At 44.5% G+C, this 23,820-nt stretch overlaps 4 protein-coding genes across 5 annotated transcripts; all 4 read right to left on the reverse strand.

Moving 5' to 3' along the window:
- Positions 1–103: 103 nt before the first annotated feature.
- On the reverse strand, positions 104–2,742 carry LOC139208577 (gamma-crystallin S-1-like). The gene is made up of 4 exons (XM_070838296.1): positions 2,731–2,742; positions 1,777–1,815; positions 1,400–1,642; positions 104–376 (listed from the first exon to the last, which is right to left on the reverse strand). The coding sequence occupies exons 1-4, from the start codon at positions 2,740–2,742 to the stop codon at positions 104–106; spliced, it is 567 nt and encodes a 188-aa protein (XP_070694397.1).
- Positions 2,743–2,838: 96 nt separating this feature from the next.
- LOC139208753 (gamma-crystallin M2-like) lies at positions 2,839–4,293 on the reverse strand. The gene is made up of 3 exons (XM_070838491.1): positions 4,282–4,293; positions 3,572–3,814; positions 2,839–3,114 (listed from the first exon to the last, which is right to left on the reverse strand). The coding sequence occupies exons 1-3, from the start codon at positions 4,291–4,293 to the stop codon at positions 2,839–2,841; spliced, it is 531 nt and encodes a 176-aa protein (XP_070694592.1).
- Positions 4,294–7,218: 2,925 nt separating this feature from the next.
- On the reverse strand, positions 7,219–16,553 carry LOC139208136 (uncharacterized protein C2orf80). The gene is made up of 8 exons (XM_070837716.1): positions 16,513–16,553; positions 16,344–16,425; positions 16,139–16,221; positions 12,888–12,978; positions 12,673–12,750; positions 12,427–12,514; positions 7,494–7,603; positions 7,219–7,287 (listed from the first exon to the last, which is right to left on the reverse strand). The coding sequence occupies exons 1-8, from the start codon at positions 16,551–16,553 to the stop codon at positions 7,219–7,221; spliced, it is 642 nt and encodes a 213-aa protein (XP_070693817.1).
- Positions 16,554–16,941: 388 nt separating this feature from the next.
- On the reverse strand, positions 16,942–22,488 carry sgo2 (shugoshin 2). 2 transcript variants are annotated; one of them, XM_070838316.1, is made up of 8 exons: positions 22,406–22,488; positions 22,127–22,302; positions 21,903–21,977; positions 20,989–21,056; positions 20,701–20,852; positions 18,436–20,565; positions 17,635–17,746; positions 16,942–17,516 (listed from the first exon to the last, which is right to left on the reverse strand). In XM_070838316.1, the coding sequence occupies exons 1-8, from the start codon at positions 22,470–22,472 to the stop codon at positions 17,399–17,401; spliced, it is 2,898 nt and encodes a 965-aa protein (XP_070694417.1). In that variant the 5' UTR covers positions 22,473–22,488; the 3' UTR covers positions 16,942–17,398. The 2 variants fall into 2 exon arrangements, with proteins under 2 accessions (XP_070694417.1, XP_070694415.1); XM_070838314.1 differs by having other exon boundaries at positions 17,635–17,749.
- Positions 22,489–23,820: the final 1,332 nt, after the last annotated feature.

The raw sequence follows: 23,820 nt of genomic DNA on the forward strand, positions 1-23,820 counted from the left end.
AGAGCAAGAACAAAACTGAATACACATAAGCACTGACGCCATTTTATTCAGCCTGTGAAACAGGGCAAAGAGCAGACATTTGACAAGAATTGTTCCTCTGTCTTTAGAGGTCCATGAGGCGCCTGATAGAGCCGACCTTGGAGCTGTTGCCCCTCCAGTCGCTGAAGGCCGTGTACTGGCCGGGCATCAGGTAGTAGTGACGCCCCCTGTAGTTCGGCTGCTCGTACATGAGCCAGTGGCCGTCCATCACGTTGCAGGAGTTGAAGTTGGAGATGCGGAAACGGTCCATGAGGTTGGGGCAGTCGTCCGTCAGCTCCATCATCTCCCCTCCCATGTCGAAGTGCTCGTACAGCCTCATCCTGTAGCCGCCGCTGTGCTACAGAGGGCAGGAGGGTCACAGGGTCAAATAGTCTTCGAGGAGGAAGCCGTCCTATGTTTCACACGTCATTCACAGTTAGAAGTCTTCATGTAAAAGACAGCATGCTTCATTGAAAGCAAATGCTGATTAAGGTTGTCGTTTTTTTTCTTAAAGGAGTAGCTAGCCATTAGGGCAAATATACTTTTTGCTTTTTAAATAAGGAGACTGATGCCACACATGCCCTCACAGTGAAAATGAGGTGACCACCAACAGCTAGTTAGCTTAGCTTAAAGACTGCAAACAGGTAGCAACATCTGCCAACCAGCACCTGTGACACCCTGTGAGTCTTCACTGGTCACCTGACAACAACATTTAACATCTTGTTAAATGAGGAATTGGCGTTTTTCATACTTTGGTTTTTGGGTTAAATAAACCAGACAAAAAGAGAATGTAATGACATGATGGTGGAAAAAACCTTCCCATCTAACTCGTGACTAGGAAGCAAATAATCACAGTTTCTAAAATGTTGAACTTTCCTTTCAAGATCCTCTAATTTGAGAGTTCAAACTGGAACTGTGGCAACTCTTGGGATGGAAACAAAAAAATCATGTTTCACTAAGGAAAAAAGTTATTGATGGGTTTTGTTAAGAAAACACTACACTTCTGTATATCAACCCTTTTTTTTTTAGACCAAATGTTAGCACACACATGGTGTTTGGTACATCTAGTAGAATAAATAGATATAAACTCAGGTTTCCTCAAATTGCTTCATGTTAGAAAAACTTTTTCACTTAATCTTCCACGTAGGCATCAGGCTGCTAAAATTTTCCTTAAACAAAGAGATGAGAGCCCTTAATTACCAATGCAAGGACGGCTGAGAGGCAGAAGCAGCAATTAGCTCCTTAAAGTTATTTATTGTGTGCACATTCGACACACCAAATGTCCTAATATAAAGGTTTAGAGTCGGTTTAAGGTATACAGATAATGTGATGTGATGATACGTCCAGCATCAGAAGTGTGTTCATCTGCAGAAGGCCTTACCGTGGGAATCATGCGGCAGGACCTGACACAGTCGTTCAGCCCTGCCAAGCCCATGTAGTCTGAGTACTCCCCCCTCCTCATGAAGTACTGGTTCCCCATGTAGCCCCGGCGGTCATAGATCATGAACATGCCGCTCTCCACTCGGATGGAGCGGCAGCGGTCAAACATGGAGTGCAGGTCGGCGCAGTCACTCATGCACTCGTAGTGACGGCCTCCGAAGTTTCTGTCCTCGTAGAAGATGATCTGATGGAGCAGAGGGAGTCAGCCTGTTACAGTCAGCTCATGTCTGACACATGTTTCATCTCAGTGACTCACAGAGAGCCCGTGGTGCACATGTTGGACATTCCTTCATTTGTAATGTAAGACTGGGCACAAACCTTCCCCATAATGGCTGCTGTTGTTGCTCGAATTGCTTCCTGTGTGTTTGGCCACAAAAGGTAAAGTCCGTCTTTATATGCCTTAGCCTGTGGCAGTAGGCGCTGCCGTGTGTGTTGTTATTCAAACGAGGCCTGGTGTCAGCAGAGACGCTACAGGAGTCTGTCATGTCCTCTGTTCCAGTTAACAGACACTGTACAGCTTCTAGTAAGAGCCACAGTATGGACAGGCGCTGGAACAGTCACTGCTCAGCTCTGCCACCCATCTTCTGTTTGTTTGAAACGGGACGGACTCAGAGCGATCACAGTCAGGGTGTAAGAAACACCCTGAAGAGCAAATACCTAAAAACAGCACAGCACAAATATGTTGTGTCCTGTAAACAGGTGAATGGCTGGCATGGTGACCCGCTGTCTGTCTGTCTGTCTGTCTGTCTGTGTGTGTGTGTGTGTGTGTGTCTGTCTGTCTGTCTGTGTGTGTGTGTGTGTGTGTGTCTGTCTGTCTGTCTGTGTGTGTGTGTGTGTGTGTGTGTCTGTGTGTGTGTGTGTGTGTGTGTGTGTGTGTCTGTCTGTGTGTGTGTCTGTCTGTCTGTCTGTGTGTGTGTGTGTGTGTCTGTGTGTGTGTGTGTGTGTGTGTGTGTGTGTCTGTCTGTCTGTGTCTGTCTGTCTGTCTGTCTGTCTGTGTGTGTGTGTGTGTGTGTTGGGATGTGAGTGACGGACTGAAACAAGATCAAACCTGTTGGTGCCATCTCATGAAGAGGAAAAACAAAAGCGATAGTTATATTTATGCTGCTTGTTTGGGCCTACTGGCTTCTTTTTGAGCCAGTTAGTTCAATCAGTCAATCATACAAATATTTTTATTGACGAGCACAGAGAAACGAGTTTACAGTCAATCCCTTTATTGAGTTATTTAACAGTATCTTATTGATGTGCCGGGTGCCTTCCCACCCCTCGTTGTACCGTGAGACACATTATTTTATTGTCACTGCCAGTTTCCACAAATACATGCTTTTCAGAGGAGGAAGAGTGTGTTTTTGATGAAACTGAAATGTAAATACAATCAACAGATTAAAAATCTGTGATTCTGCGGAAGGAGCCGGTGGTGGCGCAGGTGGCCCCCCAGTCACTAAACTTGCGGTACTCTCCGGGCCTCAGGAAGTACTGCCGACCACGGTAGCTGGGGTGCTCGTAGAGGGTCCAGTAGCCGTCCATGACGTTGCAGGAGTAGATGTCACGGCTGCGGAAATGATCCTGCACTGCCTCGCAGTCCTCGCTGAACTCCATCATCTGGCCCTGGAAGTTGGGACGCTCGTAGATGCGGATGCGGTAGGGGCCCTCACTGGTCTGGAGAAACACAGTGGAGTCAAATCCAAAGTTAGAAGAGGAACAGCGCTAGTGCAGGGAGCTCCTCAACAGCACACCTCTGTGGTGTCTCTTCGACCAGGATGCTCCTCTGGCTTATTTCCTCCCAAATCTACACCTGATTATCCCTGTTTCTTTTGCCTGAGATTAGCATGTGTTATATAGCAGTAGGAAAGTCAGGCCTGCTCATCACCTACCCAAAGTTATTGTTCAACTTTTGATTTCATGGTTTCTTCAATACATAAATCACTTCCCTTTAGTAAAATCCAGGCTTGTTTGATAAGAGGAGAAGTGACAGACAGACAGAGCAAAGCACACACGTAGGTACGTAGAAACACACAAGAGCACGCAGACACAAAATGTGCTCGTCGTGCATCATAATCTCCAACACAGAACACGTCTACTGGGCCGCTGTGAATGAATCAAAGCACTGACTCACATAAGAGAAAGTACGGCAGGAGCGGATGCTGTCGTTGTAGCCCATCCAGCGCTGGTAGTCTGGGTACTCTCCTCTGGTCAGGACGTACTGGTAGCCCGTGTAGTTGGGCTTCTCATACAGCACCCAGCAGCCGCTCTCCACCTTGATGGAGTTGCAGCGGCTGAAGTGGGGGTGCATGTCAGGGCAGTCGGTGTCGCACTCATAGGAGCGGCCCTGGAAGTTTCTGTCCTCATAAAATGTGATCTGAGTGAAGGAGACAAAGCAGAGGCAGGGGGAGCCCAGAGCTCAGTTTGTCACACTGCACAGCTTCTTACGTTCAGGAGGAATGAAACAGTGTTATGTACATTCTATTGTATCTTGTACCTATATTTACCGTAACCTGCCCTGGTGATGCTGCACTTAAGTATGGCCAATTAAGACATTGGCGACTAATAGTTGTTTTTTTTGTGCTTTATTGTCTCATGAAGCAGGTCCGACAGATTTAACTGTGGCTGACTTTGTACCAGTCTTCCCTCTCACAATTTAAACAGTCTGAGGCACATTTACTTTCTCTGGGTGGATGACAGCAGCACCTCATCGTGATGGAAGTGGCCACCAGACCTTCAGATGTCTGAAAGTGATCTCCATCATGTCCTGCACTGGTTAGACTTAAAGGTTTTACCAGGTGTATGAAGCCATTTTAGACAGAAAACATGATAAAATTCTCTTACCTTACTACTCATCCTGCAAAGAGTGCTGGGGCCAATCACCTACAGAAAATAGTGGTCTCACAAAGCAGGACCAGAACCCCGCTATATAAACCTCAATCAAAGGGTTTGCAGATCCCACTTTAGCTGTTTTTTCAATGAGCGGGGATTTAACGCGCTGGCATCGCTGCCAAAATCTTGATCCTGGGCATACAGCAAAAATCCCTGAATCATCAATGCAAAAGTCCTAGCAGGCAAATTACTGACCCACTGTGCCCTCTTTATTGATATGGACATGAAGAGAGACGTTTTATCCACTAATCCATCATCAGGTGGATTAATCTTTCCATGCAGAATAACAGAGGTCATCACAAAGCCTCACTGCCTTTAACCATTTATTGAATTTCAAATGGAGGTGACTGAAAACTCCCCTGAAAAAGTGAACATCTCTCTGTTCATAAGAGGGAAACGGGCCAGCTGTGTTGTTGGTGATACCATTAAACACATCGTCATTGTTAATCGTGCTGCTCCTGATAAATCCACACTGCAATTGGACACCAGTCCTTCATACGTTCTCAGTAACTGCTATCCAGCTGGTTTCAAACTAGTCAAGACTTCAGACATGTGTAAATCAGTTGCTAAGGAACATCTGCAGCGCTGACCAATGAGGAGCATTCATCTGTGTAAACAGGAAGCCTCTGCAGTGCCCATGAGCGTGCATAATAATGGGTGTTAGAGGTTCACATATCTTTTGCAAAGGTAGCAATCTGTTTATTTACACGTGCTGACACAGACAGATGTGCTTTTAAGAATCAGTAGTGTTCATATAGGTAAGAATGAACGGGAGGTATCTGGTTACTCTAACCTCACTGACAGCACCGGTACAGACCTTTAGTAATCTGACATGTGTTATTTTTGTGTATGATTGAAAAGACTTTATTAAACAACATGCATCAAGTTCCAGGTCAGAGATACTCAGTAGTACTCAGTAATACTCAGTGGTACTCAGTAATACTCAGTGGTACTGAGTAGTACTCAGTGGTACTCAGCAGTACTCAGCGGTACTCAGTAGTACTCAGCAGTACTCAGTGGTACTCAGTAATACTCAGTGGTACTCAGTAATACTCAGTGGTACTCAGTAGTACTCAGTGGTACTGAGTAGTACTCAGTGGTACTCAGTAATACTCAGTGGTACTCAGCAGTACTCAGTGGTACTCAGTGGTACTCAGCAGTACTCAGTGGTACTCAGTGGTACTGAGTAGTACTCAGTAATACTCAGTGGTACTCAGCAGTACTCAGCGGTACTCAGTAGTACTCAGTAATACTCAGTGGTACTCAGCAGTACTCAGTGGTACTCAGTGGTACTCAGCAGTACTCAGTGGTACTCAGTGGTACTGAGTAGTACTCAGTAATACTCAGTGGTACTCAGCAGTACTCAGCGGTACTCAGTAGTACTCAGTAATACTCAGTGGTACTCAGCAGTACTCAGTGGTACTCAGTGGTACTCAGCAGTACTCAGTGGTACTGAGTAGTACTCAGTAATACTCAGAATACTCAGTGGTACTGAGTAGTACTCAGTAATACTCAGTGGTACTCAGCAGTACTCAGTGGTACTCACGGGTACTGAGTAGTACTCAGTAGTACTCAGTGGTACTCAGTAGTACTCAGTAATACTCAGTAGTACTCAGTAGTACTCAGTGGTACTCAGTAGTACTCAGTAGTACTCAGTAATACTCAGTGGTACTCAGTAGTACTCAGTAGTACTCAGTGGTACTCAGTGGTACTCAGTAGTACTCAGTAGTGCTCAGTAGTACTCAGTGGTACTCAGTGGTACTCAGTAGTACTCAGTAGTGCTCAGTAGTACTCAGTGGTACTCAGTAATACTTAGTGGTACTCAGTAGTACTCAGTAATACTCAGTGGTACTCAGTAGTACTCAGTAGTACTCAGTGGTACTCAGTGGTACTCAGTAGTACTCAGTAGTACTCAGTAGTACTCAGTAATACTCAGTAGTGCTCAGTGGTACTCAGTAGTACTCAGTAGTACTCAGTGGTACTCAGTAGTACTCAGTGGTACTCAGTGGTACTCAGTGGTACTGAGTAGTACTCAGTAGTACTCAGTAGTACTCAGTAGTGCTCAGTGGTACTGAGTAGTACTCAGTAGTACTCAGTAGTACTCAGTGGTACTCAGTAGTGCTCAGTGGTACTCAGTGGTACTCAGTGGTACTCAGCAGTACTCAGTGGTACTCAGTGGTACTGAGTAGTACTCAGTAATACTCAGAATACTCAGTGGTACTGAGTAGTACTCAGTAATACTCAGTGGTACTCAGCAGTACTCAGTGGTACTCACGGGTACTGAGTAGTACTCAGTAGTACTCAGTAATACTCAGTAGTACTCAGTAGTACTCAGTGGTACTCAGTAGTACTCAGTAGTACTCAGTAATACTCAGTGGTACTCAGTAGTACTCAGTGGTACTCAGTGGTACTCAGTGGTACTCAGTAGTACTCAGTAGTGCTCAGCAGTACTCAGTGGTACTCAGTGGTACTCAGTAGTACTCAGTAGTGCTCAGTAGTACTCAGTAATACTCAGTGGTACTCAGTAGTACTCAGTAATACTCAGTGGTACTCAGTAGTACTCAGTAGTACTCAGTGGTACTCAGTGGTACTCAGTAGTACTCAGTAGTGCTCAGTAGTACTCAGTAGTACTCAGTAGTGCTCAGTAGTACTCAGTAGTACTCAGTAATACTTAGTGGTACTCAGTAGTACTCAGTAGTACTCAGTGGTACTCAGTAGTACTCAGTAGTGCTCAGTAGTACTCAGTAGTACTCAGTAGTACTCAGTAGTACTCAGTGGTACTCAGTAGTACTCAGTAGTGCTCAGTGGTACTCAGTAGTACTCAGTGGTACTCAGTGGTACTCAGTGGTACTCAGTGGTCCAAACAGACGGTGGCACTGGCGGCTGACGTCAGTCCTGCAGAGACTCCAGTGAGCCCTCGTAGTGCTCAGCTCGTTCCTGGGGGCAGTGGTTGCTGTCCTGGGCGGGACACAGAGGAGGGGTTGGATGAGGTCTGTGCAGATCCACACGGTGGCAGCAGAGGCCTCTCATGTTTCATGCACAAGCAAACAGCTCCAGTCATTTCTGTGTGTAGTAAGTCATTCTCAGAGGGCCCTTTCCTCTGAAACAGTCTAGATTAACTCACGACAGAAAAGTACTAAAGATCAGGATGCTTGTTCACTCACACTGAGGAAGGACTGAGAGGAGGAGGAGGAGGATGAAGACTGCACTGAAACTCGTCCACTCGGGCCACTAGTCTTCACCCTCTCAGACAGCCATCTTTTCAATTTTTGACCTATGAGAGATTTTTAAGAAAACAAAAATAAGTGACACATCTATTAGATCTGCCAACCTGGGGGTTGGCACCCCTCCAAAGGATCGCAACATAAGAACAGATAGAGACAGAGAAAGTAGCGGTGGAAAGTACCTGGGTAGATTTACTCAAATACAGTATTTAAGAATAATTCAGGGGTACTTTACTTTAGTAGTAGTAGTAATTAATTCAGAATTTTACTTCATTACATTTCAGAGGGAAAACTACTTATCACTCCACTTCATTTATTAGACAGTTTTAGGTCGCTTTCACACCAGAGCTGTTTGGTCCGCTTTAAACGGAGCAGAGTTCGTTTCCTCGGATAGTCCGCTTTGTTTGGGCAGGTGTGAAAGCTCATCCGAACTCTGGTCCGCCTGAAAATGTGGGTCTCGGTTTGCTTGCAAGTGAACCCTGGTGCGGTTTGCTTACAGTGGGAAATGCAAACTATCCAGCGAACCAAAGAGAAGAAGTGAACCAAAGAGAGGAAGTGACTTAGAGCGCAGTGCATTTTGGGTAGAAAAAAAAACAAAGCCAACAGTGTGAATCCGAAGGACCAGAGGTAAACAAAGAAAAAGTTGGAAAACGTCTCGTGGGCAGTGAGTAGTGAGTAGTGGCGCTTATTGATATATGGTCAGAGCACTATATATCGAGGTCACTGTTTTCTGTTAATTGATGAGCTGGGTTTTCTTCTTCTTCATGCTTTTTTTCTCCCTGGTCAGTGCTCGTTTCGGGCAGTACCGCCCCACACGAGCTGCGCGACGTTGTCCAGGCGGTTTGGTCCGCTTTCAAAAGTGCAGTGTGAAAGTGAACCAAACCAAATGAAGGTGTGAAATTCTTCGTCATTCCCCACCCAATCGAGCCGACTGCCCCGGACTATCCTGGTGTGAAAACGACCTAAGTAACTAGTCACTTCACAGATGAAAATTTTACAAAAAAATTAAACAATGGCCGTATAGGATGGTGTCTGGTTCCGGACCCGGACCGCAGTCAACCAGTTAGTGATCTATGATCTACAGCAACCAGCATGTTGGGCCCTCCACCAGAAAATGGTGGAGACTACATGTTTCTGTCTGTTGAACAAAGGGCTCCCTCTCTGAACTCAGTTTCCCAGAGTCCTTAAGTTTTCACACATATGTGCTAAACGCACCCCTGGATCCAGCTTTACTGCCACCATTGGCCAAGGTGGGACACATGACCCTACAACCTCAGGCCACAAAACCAGATCTCCCCTATTGCTCTCTCTGTCTCTCTCTCTGTCTGTCTGTCTCTCTCTCTTTCTGATCTCTCACCTGGACTGTAGAGAGTGCAGCTCTCCTTCCATTGCTCTCTCACACCCCTGACAGCTTCTGCCTCTAGATCCCTGATCCCGGGTCTAGCTCAGCTCTCCCAATTCTCCTCTGGACCTCTGAGGGTCCAGCTCTGTTCCACCTTGGGCTCTGCTGGAGACCAGTTCAGCGCTGCACCTCATCTCACTCCTCCAGCCCAGCCTCAGTGTGGCCTGTACCAGAGCAGACTGTTATGTCTCGTCGTGTCTGTTAAGTTGGTTTTGTTCACTCGTGTTTTTGTCTCGTCTCTCACTTCCTGTTTTATTTTGAAAACTAAACTCTCCTCTCGTTTCAGGTTGATGACTTCCTGCCCTTGTGTGTTTTCCCGCCTTGGTGATAGTCTGCCCCGCCCTGATTGTCTCCACCTGTTCCCCATTACCTCATGTATAAATAGTCTGCGTCTCCCTTTGTCCTGTGCCACATCGTCTTGTCTTGTCCTGTCTTCATGTGGTCCTTCTACCAAAGGAAAGTATTGCTACTCTTTGCCTTGTATTCAGAAAGTATCGTGAAATCTTGTGTATCATTAAAACCTGTGTTAAACTGACTAAAAGCGTCCTGGTGTCCTGCATTTGAGTCCTCCATGTTCTTGAGCCACTGGTCCTAATACAGACCACCTTTTTCATGGCAGCGATTTAAAGCTTAGCATAACTGAATACATGGCTAAGCAGTGGTTTAACCTTGTTAATGTATTGGTTTTGATTTGCTTTAATGATCATTGAGTTTGATTATTGTGATGTGTTGTAGTTTACTGTGCAGGGTCTACAGACTAACCATCCTTTGCTAACCTGCACCTTTATCCCACACACTCACACATACAGTTTACAATAGGCCTCGACTGAAAGACAAAGCTAAGATAACAGCTACAGCACTTAGCTTTCCTTTGTCTGACTCTGACCCACACACCAGGGGGTCTGCCGGCCATTTTGTAGGGAGTCAACATTTGGTTCTCCCACCTTTTGTTCTCCACCGACACACTCTCTCACACACACACACTCTCCCTATTGTTTGTTATCTGGCGCCCCAATCAAGGTGGACTTTACACTTAGTCCTACTAATGAATATAATCATTAATTTTCTTTAATAATTATTCATTAATTCCGATTTCCCCAGAAATGGTGCAAACCCTCTGGTGCCCCAGAGTACTTAGCACAACATAATTGGTGCCCCGTGTGAGGCAGAGTTCTGTTGGCAGTTATTCAGAATTCATTTTCAGCATAATTTTGGTCAAAACCAAATTTTTTTGATAAAGCAAAAGTCATCATGTTTAACCACTAGTCTGTCACAGAATTACATGTCCAGCTGTACTTACAAACAAGTGCATTTTGAAAATGAATCTAACTAAATTTAGCTGAAGCAATTTGAGAGTTACTTGTGAAACTGTTACTGTGAATTAAGGCTAAAGCTAATGCTAACACTGATGCTTATGTTTGATAACAAACATTTAAAGCCCCATAGTGTTACACTTAGAGCTTGCTACTGCTGTAGCTGCTGTTTATTAAGACACAGCGTGCCACCAGCCCTGTGAGCTTAGAGAGCTAGTACCTGGCTGTTACTGCAGTGCATTTCAGCCTGACAAAGAAATAGAGCCTGGGAGAGCCACAGTGTGCTTCCAGCAGTGTGAAACAGTTAGTACCTCGCTGTTGGTAACACATGTTGTAGCTTGATTCAACTTTAAGAGGCAATCCTGACTGTCACTGCCCTGCATTTCAGTTAGAGCATCATCTTTTGGTAAACTTTGGTACTTTGTGTAAACCTGCGTTTACCTTAACTGGCCTCAGTTTGCTATTCCCACCAGATCCACTAGATAATGCTGTAGCTACCCCTCTTCCACAGAAAGCTACCCTCTAGTGTTGGCCACCACATTGTTTGGTTAGGTGTCTGCCATCGCAACACCATAACTAACCACTGTTTTTTTTATTACCCAACTTGTTTAACCTCAGCCCTTTCTAGGCATAACAATGGAGAACCCCTGTGTAGAGCAGTTTATTTCTTCCATAGCACAGAGCCTAAAGCCTGGCTACCCTAAATTCATCAGCTTATACTGTATATATACTGTATATATGGTAAAGCCTATAGTTTAGGGCTGGATCAGGTCTTGGACCAGCCCCTAGTCATGCTGCTATAGACTCAGACAGCTGGGGGACTCCCATGATGCACTGGGCTCCTCTCTCCTCCTCTTCCTCTCCATCCTGATGCTTCATGTCTCTTTAGTGTCTGTTACTTGGTATCTTCCCCGGAGCCTTTCTGTGCTTTTCTCATGTCTCAGGTTCCTGTGGATCCTGGTCCTGGTTCTCCTGCTGTGGTTCTCTGGTTCCTGTGGGTCCTGGTCCTGGTTATCCTGCTGTAGTTCTCTGGTTCCTGAGGATCCTGGTCCTGGTTCTCCTGCTGTGGTTCTGTGGTTCCTGAGGATCCTGGTCCTGGTTCTCCTGCTGTGGTTCTCTGGTTCCTGTAGATCCTGGTCCTGGTTCTCCTGCTGTGGTTCTCTGGTTCCTGTGGATCCTGGTCCTGGTTCTCCTGCTGTGGTTCTCTGGTTCCTGTGGATCCTGGTCCTGGTTCTCCTGCTGTGGTTCTCTGGTTCCTGTGGATTCTGGTCCTGGTTCTCCTGCTGTGGTTCTCTGGCTTCATGAATCACTGCTCATCATGTTTTTCAGTGTTGCCATAATGCTAATTTATTAGTCACATTCCTATTGTCAGTACTATAGCTGCTGTTAGTATGTTGGTTGCTGTTTGCTTTGTCTCTCTCTCTGTCTCTCTCTCTGTCTCTCTGTCTCTCTCTCTGTCTCTCTGTCTCTCTCTCTCTCTCTCTGTCTCTCTCTCTCTGTCTCTCTCTCTCTCTCTCTGTCTCTCTCTCTGTCTCCCTCTCTCTCTGTCTCTGTCTCTGTCTCTCTCTCTCTCTCTCTCTCTCTCTCTGTCCAACCTCCTGTCCAACACGGACCCTGACAGAAAGCTTACTTTACTTTAATACCATAAGTACATTTTACTGCTAATACTTCTGTACTTTTATGGAAGTGAGATTTTGAAGGAGCTTGTGCTTGTAAGAGTACTTGTAGAGTACTTCTGAGTTGCATTGATCCTAAAGGAAAGGATCTGAATACTTTATCCATCACTGAGAAGCAGAAGCAGCTTAACACAAAGAATCTCAACACAAGGTCCAACTTACAGTATCTGTTGTTTACACAGCTTTCAACCCCACCGTGTGGCCTTCCTCAGAGGATGGAGCTGTTTACTAGTCACGGAAACTCTATGAGATTTATTTTTTGTCAGGCTGCTGTTTGGAGGGTCTGCTCTAGAAAATGGAAAATGTTTTTTCCTTGAATCTTTGTTTGATGAAAACAGTTTTACAGGACATCATACAGACGTATGCAACCTGTGATCAAGGGCCACGAGCAGGAATTATTTGTTTATTAAGGGTCGCAGGTCAAAAACCCTTTGGGAACCGATATTGCCAGAGAAGTGTGTTTGATGTTTACACACACTTACTGTGCTTCTTGGAGTGGTGCACAGCCTTGTACGAGCCAAGCATGGCAAAGGGATGGTAGGATAGAGTGAACGGATAGACGATCGTGCCCTAGGGTTAAAAAACAGTGGAGTTAACTTTTCTCTATTACCAAAATCAATACATTAAGGACATTAGAAAACCAAAGGCAGCGGACCAGACTAGTTATACAGACACTGTATGTGTTTGTTGTCAACAGGAGTGTGAGTTAAAGGCCTGGACACTTGTACCTTGGACTGCTGGTTGGAGAATGAAGCAGCTGGTTTGCACTTGTACAGAGCCAAGATTTCCTCCACTGGCAGGCTATTCTGAAGCAGGTAAATGGTCCACAGGTTAGAAACTAGAGGTTGAGGAGTGAGACAGACACCCCAGCTAAGCCCAGACCCATATTTAGCCTCACAAGATCTAAAAATAAAAGTTACATTCAAGTATAAAAGACATTTACCATGATTATCCCAGCAAAGGACGACAGGATCATAGCCTCTCGCTCTAAGCGATTAGGGTACTGGGCACTTCGTGAGCTGCTTGCTGCTCCACTGTGGTTGAGAGGAAAGTGGAAAGAAGCTTAATTTAGTAACTCCCATGAACAGGAGCTTCGTAAAAGATTCAACAGTTGAACATCGTGTAGATTCAACTTTTTCAGGCTAAAATGTGTTTGGACCCCCTCTACCTGAAGTTAGCAGGTCCCTCTATTGTGGTGTCAACTGATTAGACGGGGACATACTGATAAGTGAAGAAGGCTAGAGGTCCCCCCTCCAGAAAACCCCTCAAAAAACAGAAGGCCGTGGGATCCAAAGGATTATACGAAGGTATCACCTCAATTAACAAAAACCCCACATTTGTATGTAAGGCAGCAATGGGAAAAAGATCAGCAGGGATGATTTAATGTAGTTAAACGATAAATTATAATGTAATACTACAGATAAGACTATTGATTATTAAAGTTACCAGCAGGACAAAGTAATTAAAATGAGCTCCACTGTTAGCAGCTCCAAGTGTCCAACACATTCGTGCATCAGTAATCATACGACAATAATATACTGAAAATGATTGTGCATAATGAGGAAGTTTACTTTTGCTACTTTACGTACATTTGATGCTGATTCTTCTGTACCTTCACTTAAGTAAAAGTAGCAATACCACGGGGCAGAAATACTTACATACTTACAAGTAAACGTCCTGCATTCAAAATGTTACTGAAGTAAAAGATCTGAGTACTTCTGTCAGCACTGCCAACAGGACACATTCTTTGTTATCCTTTTTGTCTTTAACATTAAATAATAATGCTCAAATCCCTGTGTAATGAAGTGTACCTGTGTATCTGTCTCTGATGTTTGCCGACCCTCAGGTTTCTGTTCTTCACTTCTGTTTGTTACATTCAAAAAGACAAATACGTAGACACATGCTCTATCTGTGAGGCTTTTTCATGGCGTGGTCTAGTTGATAAAGGGTGATTATTTCAACAATTTAGTTCAGAGCACAATGTGTGATCTATTAGGTCCACAGTGAACTTGAACACAGCCAGAGACACCCAGCCAGTCAAGGTTGGGGGTCCCCAGGAGATGACGGGGCCCTTAACAGTCACCTTGTTCACCTCTGCTACAGATAGGTGGTGAAGCCTCCCAGTGTGTCACAGCGGCAGGCTTATGTAGTGCTGTTCCACCTCTCAAATTGATTCTGTCCATTTGTTTCCCACAGCATGACTCATGCTGATCGTTCCAACACAAGCTGTATGTCTCTGCATGAGACTGTGGGGGCCCTCAGCAGCTCCTTCAGCAGCAGGCTGAGGCCCCCACCCTGCAGGAAGGAACGCTACCGCAGGTCATTCCTCCCATCAGCCATCAGACTCTTTAACAGCAGCATCACTGGCTGATGTTAGCACACTGAGGAACAGTCCACAGTCACTACATGGTAGCTGACTGGCACTGTTTTTTCACTCATCACTTCATATACCTGTCCATACTGTACATTTATGTTCATAGTGTAAATATTTATTTATCATTACAATATATATTTATTTACTATTTCTTATTTTTCTACTGTTGTTTATTTTATTTCCTTCTTTTTCTATTATTGCTTATCTTGCCCTGCCTCTGTTGCTGCTGTAACATGTGAATTTCCCCCTATGGGAGATCAATAAAGTAAAGTCTAAGTCATGATGCTCACATTCAGAGAAATACCTGCACCACTGCCTCAAACACAAGTGTTCTACATGTCTTGTGCAGCATTAATCATATTTGTAGCTGCATGTGTAAAACACACCCACCTCCTTATGGCATCAGACAGAGGACTTCTCTCTGTCCTGGTCTGGTTAGACCTGAGTGCATCAGACAGAGGACTTCTCTCTGTCCTGGTCTTGTTAGACCTGAGTGCATCAGACAGAGGACTTCTCTCTGTCCTGGTCTAGTTAGACCTGAGTGCATCAGACAGAGGACTTCTCTCTGTCCTGGTCTTGTTAGACCTGAGTGCATCAGACAGAGGACTTCTCTCTGTCCTGGTCTTGTTAGACCTGAGTGCATCAGACAGAGGACTTCTCTCTGTCCTGGTCTGGTTAGACCTGAGTGCATCAGACAGAGGACTTCTCTCTGTACTGGTCTGGTTAGACCTGAGTGCATCAGACAGAGGACTTCTCTCTGTCCTGGTCTTGTTAGACCTGAGTGCATCAGACAGAGGACTTCTCTCTGTCCTGGTCTTGTTAGACCTGAGTGCATCAGACAGAGGACTTCTCTCTGTACTGGTCTTGTTAGACCTGAGTGCATCAGACAGAGGACTTCTCTCTGTCCTGGTCTTGTTAGACCTGAGTGCATCAGACAGAGGACTTCTCTCTGTCCTGGTCTGGTTAGACCTGAGTGCATCAGACAGAGGACTTCTCTCTGTCCTGGTCTTGTTAGACCTGAGTGCATCAGACAGAGGACTTCTCTCTGTCCTGGTCTTGTTAGACCTGAGTGCATCAGACAGAGGACTTCTCTCTGTCCTGGTCTAGTTAGACCTGAGTGCATCAGACAGAGGACTTCTCTCTGTCCTGGTCTTGTTAGACCTGAGTGCATCAGACAGAGGACTTCTCTCTGTCCTGGTCTTGTTAGACCTGAGTGCATCAGACAGAGGACTTCTCTCTGTCCTGGTCTTGTTAGACCTGAGTGCATCAGACAGAGGACTTCTCTCTGTCCTGGTCTTGTTAGACCTGAGTGCATCAGACAGAGGACTTCTCTCTGTCCTGGTCTTGTTAGACCTGAGTGCATCAGACAGAGGACTTCTCTCTGTCCTGGTCTGGTTAGACCTGAGTGCATCAGACAGAGGACTTCTCTCTGTCCTGGTCTGGTTAGATCTGAGTGCTGCTTTTGATACCATTGACCATCACATCCTGTTACAGAGACTGGAACAGTTCACTGGTATAAAAGGAACCGCATTAAGCTGGTTTAAGTCCTATTGATCAGATCGATTTCAGTTTGTACACATTAACAATGAGTCCTCTGTCCACACTAAGGTTAGACATGAAGTTCCACAAGGTTCAGTGCTTGGACCAATACTATTTACCTTATACTTTATGCCTCTAGTTTGGTCTAGACCTGCTCTTTATGGAAAGTGTCTTGAGGTAACGCTGTTATGAATTGGCGCTCTATAAATAAAGATTGATTGATTGATTGATACTGTTTTTCAGATCAACTCAGAACGCCCCCACTCCCACAAGCAGCTTACATGATGTCTCTATCAAGGACATCCCGTCCCTCTTCTTTGTCCAACCACCAAAGGGCAACACTGATGGCAAGGTCAAAGTGAGCCTGAAACAAGCACACAAATAACACAACACAGCAGTTTTGTTTCTGCCCCTTAACTTAGTGTCTTCTATCAACTGACAAGGCATTAACATGGAGTCTAGGATTACGCCCTCTTAGGTTTTTACCAGGTCATCCAGCATGGTGGAGGTCCCCTTCCCCTTTGGATCAAAAGAGTTTTCTCGAAGTTTCTGCCCAATGTAATCACCACTGTTCAGATTAGAGAGAATTAATCATTATTATCATCTAAAATGTGCCTCATGTGGACTTTTCTACCATTTCTTAATATCCACTCACATAAGGGCCTCAACATCTCTCTTCAGCTGCCTTGCCTCCATTCTCTGATTGGACTCCCTTCATGTAGGACTCCTGTAAAAGCAACAGGAAAACAGCTAAATATTTTCCTGCTTCCTAAATGCAGTGTCGTCATCATTACCAGGGTGGTGTCTGAGTATCTGAGAGAGATGGGAAATCAGCCGATGCTCTGATGGAAAGGACAGCTGTCTTGCATAACATTGTTAACCTAAAGGGGCTCATTTCCTGCTGCAGGCGCAGTGCAACATGAACATGACCCGGACACTTGTTGGACCCACACAGCTCCCAACACGTGCAATGAGAGGACTGCACAGTAAGTTTACTAGCAGTAAAACAGCAGAGTGCAACAAATACCAAACCGAATCCATCTCTTCTTGGCAATGACACGTTTTAATGGGCAGATAAAAAAAAAAAAAACAATCAGCAGCATTTCCAAACAAATTCAACATCTGTACTCACCACACAAATCTGTACGTCAACAAGACCGTCGGCTTACACGAAGACACTAAATCTTAACGTGGTCGGCTGCAGTCGTGCTGCACTGAGCACGGGGACCTCTGTGGGGAACACAAGCCTTTCACAGTGATGTGGAACAGACTTCTCAGGTGAACAGTCTGGGCTGAATAATTCATGCCCGACCTCCCGTCAGTCTGTCAGACCGTCACCGGGGAGACAGTACTGGGAAATTAGTGCAACAGGTCTGTAATGTGAAGTGTACACACACACACACACACACACACACTACAAAGACTGATCAGAAGGTCTTTATTAAGTTTTAAAAGGAAACCAACTACTTAAAATAAACTGGGTAAAAAAATAATAATGATGATGACGATGATGATGATGATCAATCCACCAAAATGGAACTTTATGACTTTGGCTTGCTTCCAGTCTTCTTGTGCTTCTTCTTCTTGTTGTTCTCGTCTTTAAAAACTGGAGAGCTCAGAAACATGCTGTCAGTGAATTTATCTCCACGCCTTATTTTGCTGTAGAAGGGGAAAAAAAATGTTAAAATCAGCACATGTAATTAGTCGCTGCTGCTCTCTGATCTAACGAGCACTGTCACTGGGCTGTGGACACAGATCTTAGCCGAGGTGTCCTCACCTGTTGAGGGCCGGCTCCTTATAACTGACGACACCATTTCTCCTCCTGGTTCTCCCTCCACGTTCACCGTCTGTGGTTGTAATGGTGTTGGTCAGTGATGTTAAGACGCTTCCTGCTGCAGCACACAACAAATCAGAATTCAGTTGCCTTTTGAGCCCAACAAAGAAATGAACTTGTTTACAGAAGAAGTATTTGCATGTGTCATGTGTCTACAAAACAAAAACAAGAAATAAAATCAGCCATTCCAACACATCATAAGAAAACTGCATTTTTCCGGCTCAGGTTTTAAATATCTCTCTCTCTCCTCAGATTTCTGCCCCTCACCCCCCAGTAGCAGTAATGACATTTCACACAGTCAAAGAGCATACTTATAATAAAGTCATCAGAACACTGATTCTCTGATCCTCTGATGATAAATACACCTTGCTGTCAACACTTGGGGTGGGGGGGGTAGTTTTAGAGATTTAGATACCACCACAGAGATTTAAAAAAAGTCCAACCCTTTAAATCTGAAAACTGCACTCACTCACTCACCACATTCTTCACATGCAACAATAGAGTGGTGAGACACTAAAAACAGAAGAGTACTGAACTCTGCTACAGCGCATTGTTAAACAGCCTGCAGCCTGTCGACTGACAATGGCAAGGTCATCTAACTTCATTATTTTAGTAAAAATCATTATCTGACTTTCAGACCAACACTCAAATGAAAAAGCTCAATAAATGTGACACTAGATAAGTTTGAGTGTGAATGGAGGTGGATGTGTAACTTCAAGAAAGACACCTGACTGGGCAGCTCACCTGGAGAGGCTTCAGCTGTGAAAGCAGCAGACATGTCGGTCACTGCAGCCCCACCTGAGGTCTCCCTCCTGGGACTACTGAGTAAGGAGCCCACCTCAGCGCCAGCAGTGCTCACATCTATGGCCAGCCATGGTGGCATCTCATCGATCAGCAGGTCCCCCACATTCTGATGCAATGCCTCTTCACAGGTGTCTACAGGCTGTCCGTGGCTGTAGGCATGTGACACACTAGATGTCCTCGTGTTGCTTAGTGAAACACTGTCTTCGGTTTTCCGCCTGTAGACGACAAATGTGTCCCTTGTATGTTTGATTTCTGTGAGTGTGTGCAGCTTGGATGTCTTCCTACAGCGGTTTGGTTTCCGATCCACCCTGGACTTTGACTCAATGCATTTTGAATCATAGACATGTTCATCCTTTCCACTGATGTCAGAGTATGAGTCAACCACCGGTGAATCACATGATTGTTCTGTGTTTCTTTCAGGACCATCGCTGCCACAGAGAGGTGAGGCGTCACTGCGGCCCCACAGATTACACGCTTCATCCTCTGATCTCAGTCCTCTGTTGCTATGGCTACTTTTTTTCTTCTTCTTCCTGTCACTCAAGTGATCATCGCACTTCTCCCTCTGCGCACCTTTCTTCTTACTGGAGCGACTCGTTTCATCTCGTCTGGCTTTTTTTGGCCTCTGAAACTCTGTTGCGGAGGTGCAGTCCAGCAGCAGTGCTTCATGGGCATGACTGCTGCGGAAATCCTCTTCAGGGCTTTGTGAATCTTGAGTGGCGACCCAGGGACGCTTACAGGCGCTCAGTGTCTCCTGTACAACATGTCTATCGCTGTCCACGTGTGGGCTTGACTCTGAACGGTGCACAACACTTGAATCCAGGACAGTTGACAGTTGTTCTGCCTCACAGTTGGAGAATCCTGGAGGAGGCACTGAGAGCTGCTCTGTGACGGCAACTTCTGATGACCCTCTGTTGGATGAGGTGTCATCACTGTCCATAGAGATAACAAACGTCCCTCTGCATCTTGGTTTAGGACTTTCACAGGAATCTCTTGCAGTCTTCTTTTCGCTCTGTGGTTTACCGCCCACATGTTGTGGCTCTGGAAGTGTGACATCCTCTGCACAAAACAGGAACTCTTCACGCAGGTCTTGGTCTTTGCAAGCTTCATATTTTCCCTCAACTTCTTCTTCCGCTGCATGATGGACCAAGTCCCATTTGGCCTGACAGCTCTCACTTTCATGCAATGACAAAGGCAAAGTGACAAAGGTTTTCCTGGAGACTGAGGACACCCTCCCGTCTTTAGTCCTGGACCTCCTACATGTGATTTTGGACTTTGCTTTTGCGGCAGTGCCGGTCTCTGGTTCCCCATCCACGTTTTCGCTTGCTTTTGAGAACTTAATTTTAGGATACGTGAAATAATCGTCCAGGTCTGGTGATACGTCGCTGGATTCTTTTTTTGACTTGGTATTTTCGCAGGATTTGAAGATGTCCTTTGCCATTTTCTGATGTTTGCCAGACTCAAACCTTCTCCATTTGGGAATGCAAGAGGTAGTTTTCATGACACTCTTACACTGTGTTTTGGGTGCCTGGAGCTCAGTTACATCTGGATCTCTAATATCCTCTAGCATATGGTCACCCGTCTCAGTGGGAGCACTCTGAACCTCACTCCACCTAGAATCTACTGAGGTCTTCACTTGTGGATTTTCTATCTTACTTGACCCACAGGCTTCTTCCTTATTCTTCTTGCCCGCTGGCTTTCCAGAGCGGCCTGTTTTTTTGGACTTGGTTTCCACAGTGACTATCTCAGTAGCATTACTTAGTGTCATCTCCATGGTTGTATTCAGAATCACAGTCTTCTCTTGTTTGTTTCCATGTTGATTTTCCATGACTGAGCTACTGGGAAGGTGAACATCACCAGAAATAGATGGCTCAGGATTATCACATGTGCTTAAAGCTATGGGGTTTGGACTGTTCTGGAGACAGGGGACTGATTTCCTATGTAATTCAGGTTGGGAGAACATCAGTGACAGCCTCTCAACTTCATCCCTTAGGCTGCTGGGCGGACAGGACGTTCCTGTCTGGGGAGCAAGTACACGCTGGCTCGAGTGTCTTTTCTCAGCATCTGTGTTATCTGTAAAAAAAAAAAAAAAACACAAGTTAACAAAATTATTATTTCCAAGAAACTCTACATCAGTATCTCAGGGCAATTAATGACAACTTATAAAGATGTATTATGACAAACACCAACAATTCTAAAGCTCCATACCACTGCAAGTGTCAGTGGACTTTTCTGAGCCGTTCTGGATATTGAAGACATTTGCAGAGATTTTATTATGAGCCAAGTCCGTTGTTACTTTTTGGAGGGGACATCTCAAAGCCCCCGACTTGTCTGGCTGTGGATGCGACTCATCTGTAAGACTAATGATGACAGTTGGGGAGGGGACAGGGGGAGAAGAGACGGACAAAGAAATAGCAGATGTCATTCACAGCTGTCTAAATGAAAAAAAGTTCTAATTTCAAAGTACATGCCAGTTTGAATACAGTATTTGCTCACCTTCCCTCCACAAGATTTTCTGCGTTGAGGTCACTAGATGAGGTCTTGTCAGATAGTTTAGGAAGATCCTGTGGGTAATAAATGCAGTCACAATCACACACTATATCTGGTATAGTTTGATAGTGCTGAGCATTTTCTACTGCTATCATTCAATCTGATTGAAAATTGGTTCCTCATACCAGAACTGGGGTTGATTTAGTCTTGATGACAAGAAAATCATTGTAAAATTAGACCACCTTGACTGTGAAGATATTCTCTTCTCATGTGTTGCTCACTATACTTTTTAAAAAAGTATGCAGATTACCACTGTGCATCATTACAGGAGATAAATATTGTGCTGATGTCTATGTGCTATATCAAGAAGTAGGTTGGTCCTCGGTAGCAACAAGAGAACTTACACACTGGTCTTTTTGTTTATAAATGTCTCCGACAGCTGCCTCAGAGTATCTGCTCTCAAGTCTAAAACACCTGTTCATTATACACGATCCCGACTCGATACCCCATCAAAGGACTTGAAAGTTTCATCCCACTGGAAGATTATGAACTTTTAACCTTAGATCACTTCTTTGTCTGTGGACGTTTTCTATATTGTTTGTATGAAGGTGCTAGTGTGATACACTTGTAGTGTGTTTTCTGTGTAACTATTTCCTTCTGGCCTACTGAGGTCCAATTAGACAAATCAGATCTATGGTTAAGTAAAGATTATACAAACTTTGACCAGAGGGATGAGCAATACTTTAATATTAATGCCTATCATCGTTCCCCCTGAGTTATTGCAGTTCACAGATCTCATGTCTCAAACATGCACTTAACTTGTCGTCATGGGATTTTCAGCAATGCTGTGCTACCTTTACCCTGCGTCACAAACTTTCCATACAAACAGCAACAGTTGGTACTTGGAGGGAAATCCTTACACTGTCAGAGAACAGGTCAGCCACCATGTCCAAATGCTGCAGAGTGTTGCTATGGAGGTTTTTCACAATGAGTAGCTGTGAGAGAAAAACAAGATCATCATCAAATCACACAGAACATTTCTCACATAGTTTGTGCATTAAAACGAATACTTGTAGTCAGACATGACTGCCTCCAGTCAAAGATGCCCTGCTGTTATTTTTTTTAAAGCAAACAACAAACCAACCAGTTTTCTGTGCTTGTATTTCTTGGTGGCCAACTCGAAGCACAGAGCCTCCACTTGTTTCTGAAGGTTCACGATCTCCCTCTCCAGCTGCCTGCTCCTCTCCTTCTGGGCCTCCAGAGCAAGAGCTAAGGCCTTGTTGTTGGTCTTCAAGGAGACCTTGAAGAAGGAGGAGGTGTCTGGTGCGGTCGTACAGAAGCATTGCAACATTAAATACACATTAAAGAGCCCATGAAGCAATTGTAGGGAAATATCAGCTTGTAAAATGAATGACAGACTCACTGAGGATCTTATTTTTGATCTTGGATGCTGCAGCTGAAGTCTGCTTGGAAGACATTACGGGTAACATTGTCCTCCCTGGTAACATAATCAGGTAAACACGAAGGAAATCAATAACCTGCAAGAAAACAAACGTGTTAGCCTTTTTACAGCACTGACTAAACACAGCCCGCAGCATCTAGCAAACATGGCCAACGTTGATTTTGATGGGCGATGTGTCTGTCCCATTGGGCCTGGTAACACACGGTAACATTATTTACTAAGCTTCCCCTCAAGTTTCTAAACTAGCCGACAGTGAAGCTAGCACCTAAGCTAACCAATAGAAAACTGGTTAGAGTTACATCCAGGGAACCAGCACAGACCAGCATAACCAGGCGATCAACTCTGCTGACAAACCAGACAAATGTTGTTCATTTTGTAGTCCAAACGTGACTTAGCCGACGGTAACACTAGCTAGCTAACAACATCTGAATGATAAGTAAGTAGCACGTTACCCTCCAAAGCTGGACTAAACTTACTGATATCAAACGTTCATTTAGACTTAGTCTCATGTAAACAAAGTACCTTAATACCGACCGTAAAATGGTCAAAGAAGACTCGTCGTGGCCTTTCTACTAGTTAGATAACTAACTAGCTAGCTAGCTAACTATCTCGATCAAGCCGCCGATTCCGTTTCAAACATAAACACAAAATGCGCCGCGTTTCCGCGCAAGCGCAGAGGGGCGGGTCTTAGTGGCGGACAGCCAATCACAGACGATCTATCTATCAATCGCCTGTATATAGAGTATGAGGTCACTATACTATACTATACTATACTATACTATACTATACTATACTATACTATACTATACTGTACTGTACTGTACTACACTATACTATACTACACTATACTGTACTACACTACACTGTACTGTACTGTACTACACTATACTATACTACACTATACTCTACTACACTATACTACACTATACTGTACTATACTATACTATACTACACTATACTGTACTATACTATACTACACTACACTGTACTGTACTGTACTACACTATACTACACTGTACTATACTGTACTGTACTGTACTACACTATACTACACTATACTGTACTATACTACACTGTACTGTACTGTACTATACTATACTATACTATACTATACTACACTGTACTGTACTGTACTGTACTATACTATACTACACTGTACTGTACTATACTATACTATACTATACTACACTGTACTGTACTGTACTGTACTGTACTATACTATACTACACTGTACTGTACTGTACTGTACTATACTATACTACACTGTACTGTACTGTACTGTACTACACTATACTACACTGTACTGTACTATACTATACTATACTACACTGTACTGTACTATACTATACTATACTACACTGTACTGTACTGTACTA

This window comes from Pempheris klunzingeri, chromosome 10, assembly GCF_042242105.1.
Source record: "Pempheris klunzingeri isolate RE-2024b chromosome 10, fPemKlu1.hap1, whole genome shotgun sequence".
NCBI classification, from domain to species: domain Eukaryota; kingdom Metazoa; phylum Chordata; class Actinopteri; order Acropomatiformes; family Pempheridae; genus Pempheris; species Pempheris klunzingeri.

What these genes read in the sequence shown, in the direction of transcription:
- LOC139208577 (XM_070838296.1), bottom strand. An exon ending in CAGCAGCCATTATGGGGAAG is followed by an intron (nt 1,643 to 1,776) that starts GTTTGTGCCCAG and finishes CTGCTCCATCAG; the next exon opens with ATCATCTTCTACGAGGACAG. An exon ending in CCTGCCGCATGATTCCCACG is followed by an intron (nt 377 to 1,399) that starts GTAAGGCCTTCT and finishes TGCCCTCTGTAG; the next exon opens with CACAGCGGCGGCTACAGGAT.
- LOC139208136 (XM_070837716.1), bottom strand. Translation starts at nt 16,553, where the DNA reads ATGGAGGCAAGGCAGCTGAAGAGAGATGTTGAGGCCCTTAT. An exon ending in GCACCACTCCAAGAAGCACA is followed by an intron (nt 7,604 to 12,426) that starts GTAAGTGTGTGT and finishes AATCTCTCATAG; the next exon opens with GTCAAAAATTGAAAAGATGG. An exon ending in CCTCTCAGTCCTTCCTCAGT is followed by an intron (nt 7,288 to 7,493) that starts GTGAGTGAACAA and finishes TGTCCCGCCCAG; the next exon opens with GACAGCAACCACTGCCCCCA.
- sgo2 (XM_070838314.1), bottom strand. Translation starts at nt 22,472, where the DNA reads ATGTTACCCGTAATGTCTTCCAAGCAGACTTCAGCTGCAGCATCCAAG. An exon ending in GATCAAAAATAAGATCCTCA is followed by an intron (nt 22,303 to 22,405) that starts GTGAGTCTGTCA and finishes CGACCGCACCAG; the next exon opens with ACACCTCCTCCTTCTTCAAG. An exon ending in GTCCACTGACACTTGCAGTG is followed by an intron (nt 20,566 to 20,700) that starts GTATGGAGCTTT and finishes TTTTTTTTACAG; the next exon opens with ATAACACAGATGCTGAGAAA.
- LOC139208753 (XM_070838491.1), bottom strand. An exon ending in CCTGCCGTACTTTCTCTTAT is followed by an intron (nt 3,115 to 3,571) that starts GTGAGTCAGTGC and finishes GTGTTTCTCCAG; the next exon opens with ACCAGTGAGGGCCCCTACCG.